The sequence below is a fragment of the Raphanus sativus genome, chromosome 4, assembly GCF_000801105.2.
Source record: "Raphanus sativus cultivar WK10039 chromosome 4, ASM80110v3, whole genome shotgun sequence".
NCBI lineage: Eukaryota > Viridiplantae > Streptophyta > Magnoliopsida > Brassicales > Brassicaceae > Raphanus > Raphanus sativus.
The window spans coordinates 16,856,373-16,860,996 of NC_079514.1; the positions used below are offsets into that span (position 1 = coordinate 16,856,373).

The following is a 4,624-nucleotide window of genomic DNA, read 5'->3' on the forward strand; positions in this document are numbered from 1 at the left end:
CTCTTATTACAATTATATGTAAGTTACAAATCATAGGAACTAAACTGAAAAATAAACAGTTATTTAAGGGTGTGAACAGTGAAACTTCAAATAGTGTTTTAAGTTTTCAAAATTTAAGAATTTGAAGGTTTTTTGAAGAGTCAAAATCCTCAAAATTTGAGAGTTTGTAGGCTTTTTGAAGATGCTTTTAGGTAGTTTTTAGACACTAAACCCTCCAAAATTCTAAATCACGTAAATAGAGTATAATATTATAACAAGAAAAAATATCTAATTTAGTACTCAGAAATTACAATAATATAAATTTTATAAAATAATATGAATTTTATGATTCATGAAGGATGATCTATGTTTAATATGCATATATATATAATATTTATTATATTGTTGTAATTAATAAACGTCTAAACTATTTAACTAATAATCTAAGTATATTAGCTTTTAATATGTTTTTATCTCTACAATTTGTGAAACTATTTAAGAAAGAACTTAAATACTGACAAAAAAATACAAATATCTTTTGTAATTTGATAATGAAAACATGTCAGTTTATGAATATATTAAACAGAACAATCGCATTGAGCATTAACGAACAAGATTAGTAATTTTTCAACACTTGTTTCCTATAGTTTTTTTTTTGGCAAATAAATTTTTGCGTTTGGTACAACTTGTTTCCTATAGTTTCAAACAAAAACATAGGCTCAAAAACATATAATAGCTTGACAAAACGCATTTATCTCGCACAATATGTCCATAATTAACAACATCCGAAAATCTAATACACTTTGTTTCCTAACTCAACGAGAAACGGTACGAATGTCTTTAAGCAGACCCAACACTTGTTGCATTGTTGGCCGTTTCCCTGGCGTCTCCGCCGTACAGAAATAACCAATTCTAAGACTCTCGACCATCTCATTAACCGATTCTCCAGAAGCTAACCGCAATCTCGAGTCAAGAGCTTCCTCTCCTCTCCTTTCCTTAAACAACCGTCGAACTGCTTTCACATGTTCCTCACTCCCTTGCTTTCCGGTCAAGAGCTCAAACAAAATCACTCCAAAACAATACACATCGAAGTCTAAATTGTTATCATTAGCATCGTCTCCTGTTTTTGCTATGTTGTTGATACCAAAATCAGAGATTCTTGGCTCTAGGGTTTCGGTTAGGAGGATGTTGGTAGCGACTAAGTGACCATGAGTGGTACCAACATGATGTAGATAGGCTAGACCACGTGCAACTCCAATAGCGATACGATGACGTATTAACCAGTTTGTTTTCTCTGGTGATGAATCTCCGACGTGACTCTCCCATGTATCGGCGCTCCAATCTTCCACGTTGGTTTCTCCTGTTGGGAGCTCGTGAAGCCATCGGTGAAGGTCTCCGGTAGCCATAAATTCATATAATATAAGCTTCTCTTTTCCTGAAACAACAAAGCAAATTTTTTTTTTGTTATTCTGTTTTTGTGTACGTATAACTCAATTAATATTAAATTGTTACTTAAGTAAGACCAGGAAAAAAATAACTATAGCATAATTCTTAAGTTCATAGATTGCTGAAAATATCCGACAAGCTATGATCTCATCGACTCCCAAACAAATGATGTGACTTGTCTGTACACTTTCTAAGTCGTCCTGGTCCAATCATAAAAGGGCTAAATGATATACCCTAAAATAAGTCATAAGAAATCTATCACACAAACATTACTTTTTTTCTGAGTAACTTTTTGGAATAATTATATACATTTTCGCGTCAATGTCACGAAAATTCATAAAATTTGCAATCATGGCGCAAAAATATTTAGATTTTTATGTGACGTATCATTATCATGCAACTGACCTTTTTCGTCTGTACAGCATACACATACATACTCCTAATGCAAACGACACCGTTCAGCATTTAATGCCTCATTAATGGGTTTTCCAGAAACCCGTGAAAGTAGAGACAAAAATTCATAAAGTGACGTCTACGCCTCGATATTTTGTTGTTTTGAAATATCAGCACCCATCAAAAAGTAATGACAGGAAAATATAGTCAAATCCTAGTCTTAACTCCAAATATTTGGTTTAAAATAAGCTTAATCCAGCAACTAAGCCAGAAAATTCTAAGCAAATAGTATAATTCAGAGGATACTGATAAAATTTATATGTAAGTTCAATAATTCATTGTTTTCAAAAAAAAGAGTTAGCTGTTTCTTTCTAATTTTGTGCATGAATTTTTCCTGACCATAATATCTGTCAGTTTTTTAGCGTATATGCATAAAAATAAACTTATTTACTACGTCTGCTGGGGTTTAAAAGTCAATTTCAAGACCTCCGGTCATAACTAGTAAGAAAGAAAAAAACAAATACTAGGAAATAATTAATCAGTACCTGCGATGCAGTAACCGGAGAGGGTCAAAAGATTTGGATGCTTAAGCCGAGTAAGAGCTTCAAACGCCGTAACGGCTTCGTTTTGATCGACGTCTCTAATCCGATCAAGCACTTTGATTGCCACGTGTAAATCTCCAGGTAGAACGGCACGGTAAATAGGACCACACGTGCCGTCAGATATAACGGACTCCGTTCCGAAATGCGACGTGGCAACAATCAGATCCTTAAACGTCAGATTCATCAACGGCTTAGACGCCATCACCACCGGCGCGGCCGTTGGCTCTTTAATGTCTGCCACCCACGATGAACCGGACTCCGTTTCGAAAGCGAACGGTCCAGATTTCTCCATCTTGAAATCCAACGGTGCGGGACTCGAGATCGCCCATCTCGATTTCGTCCTCGCCGATCTCAATCGGCGCCGGATGAAAATCACAGAGACGACGAAGACTAGAATAAACAGAGCTCCTAACGAAGAAGATAAGCCGATTATTAGCGGAGTGCGTTTAAAACGGTTCGTTTTGACGGCTCGATGACGTGGCGGCGGATTCTGATGAGGGAGATGATGGAGACGGTGGCGAGTCGGGATTTTGGAGACGTTGAAGACGAAATCGCCGCCGTGTGAAAACGCCGATTTGCCGAATTTTCGGTATTTATCAAATCCCACAGAACCGGAAAACCGGTTTGCAGATAAGTTTAAGAACCGGAGATGGTCGAGATTTGGAAAATCGACCGGGAACGAACCGGTCATTGAGTTTTCCGACAAATCCAAGTAAACCAACGATTTTAAGCTGGAAATCGGTTTAACACTGGCATTGATTTTACATCTGGAGATATCAAGATGATGTAAACCGGAGAGAGAACCCACCCCAATAGGCAAAACACGGAGACTGTTATGAGACAGGTCGAGAGCTGTGAGGTTAACGAATCCGGTTAAGTTAATCGCGTTGGTAAACCGGTTGTAAGAGAGGTTCAGATTCTTAACCGAAGAGAAAACCGAACCGTTAACAGGAATTACTCGTATCGAACCACCAAACCGGTTCCGTGAAAGATCGACGGAGACAAGACCGGGTTTAGACCAGAGCCAAGTAGGAACAGAGCCATCGAGAGAGTTGTTGGAGAGGTCGAGAACACGTAAGCGCGTGAGGTTTCGTAACTGAGTCCATGAAACGGTGCCGTTTAGCTTTCTTGACGGAAGAACGATGTGAGTGACGTTGACGGAGCAGTTAGAGAACCAGGAGGAGTTGAAACCGGAGACGTAACGGAATGCTCTGGTTAGCTGAAGGAAGTCTGTGCCGTTAGGACATGAAACGTTTGAAGAGTATGAGAAAGAGACTAAAGAGAAGAGAAGAAGGAGAAGCAGTCTTGAAAACATTTTTTCTTTAGTTTCTTATTTTGATGTAGATGATTGTTCTTCCATGGAAGATAAAAATGGGGGAATAGAGAGAAGGTTTGGTTGTTTCCTCTGCTCTGTATATGAGAGGAGCTGGTGAGGTTTATCAGAGAAGAGAGAGAGATGAAGATGCATACGGTTGATAATAAAATGCCAACGATGACGTGGATTATGACGTAGAAATAAAAGTCAATTTTTTATATATAAATTACTCGATTTATTATATTTATTGTGTTGGATTTGATGAATGTTGCAGCGAGCTGACATTAGCTGTGGGAAATTTATTAGTTTCATATATTTGATGATGAGTTTCATCAATTATTTATATAGAAATGAGATTAGTTTTTTACATAGTTTGATGACGTGAAATGAAGAAAAAAAAATACAAATGTATCTAAAAGTAATGTTATGCGGTTTTGTTCTGTTCTTTTATCACTCTAATGCAACTGAGATAAGTTTAGTTTTTGTTAGAAAGGGTAACTGAGATAAGTTAGTTGAATTAACCAAATAAGATTTTTGATTTATTTATCTATTACATTAAAGGTAAACTGAATGATTTTTGAGAAATTGCCAAAAATACCATTTTCATAGTATCACTTTTCATGTTTACACTAACCACTTTTACCACTACTTTTAATGAAGGGTTTAGAATTGAAGGTTTAGGATTTAGGACTTAGATTTAATGTTTTAAGGTTTAAGGTATATAGTTTAGGGTTTAGAGTTGAGGATTTAGGGTTTATAGTTTAGACTTTAGGGTTTAGGGTTTAGGATATTGAATTTAGGGTATATAGTTTAGGGTTTAGGGTTTAGAGTTGAAGATTTTGGGTTTAGAGTTTAGAATTTGAGGTTTAGTATTTAGAATTTGGGATTA

The 4,624-nt window shown here is 36.4% G+C and overlaps 1 protein-coding gene across 1 annotated transcript; it reads right to left on the reverse strand.

Moving 5' to 3' along the window:
- Nucleotides 1-695: 695 nt before the first annotated feature.
- LOC108855383 (calmodulin-binding receptor kinase CaMRLK) lies at nt 696-3,880 on the reverse strand. The gene is made up of 2 exons (XM_057009131.1): nt 2,364-3,880; nt 696-1,414 (listed from the first exon to the last, which is right to left on the reverse strand). Exons 1-2 carry the CDS (start codon nt 3,733-3,735, stop codon nt 795-797), a joined length of 1,992 nt encoding a protein of 663 aa, XP_056865111.1. The 5' UTR covers nt 3,736-3,880; the 3' UTR covers nt 696-794.
- Between the last annotated feature and the right edge of the window lie 744 nt (nt 3,881-4,624).

What these genes read in the sequence shown, in the direction of transcription:
- LOC108855383 (XM_057009131.1), bottom strand. Translation starts at nt 3,735, where the DNA reads ATGTTTTCAAGACTGCTTCTCCTTCTTCTCTTCTCTTTAGTCTCTTTC. An exon ending in CTCCGGTTACTGCATCGCAG is followed by an intron (nt 1,415 to 2,363) that starts GTACTGATTAAT and finishes TTGTTGTTTCAG; the next exon opens with GAAAAGAGAAGCTTATATTA.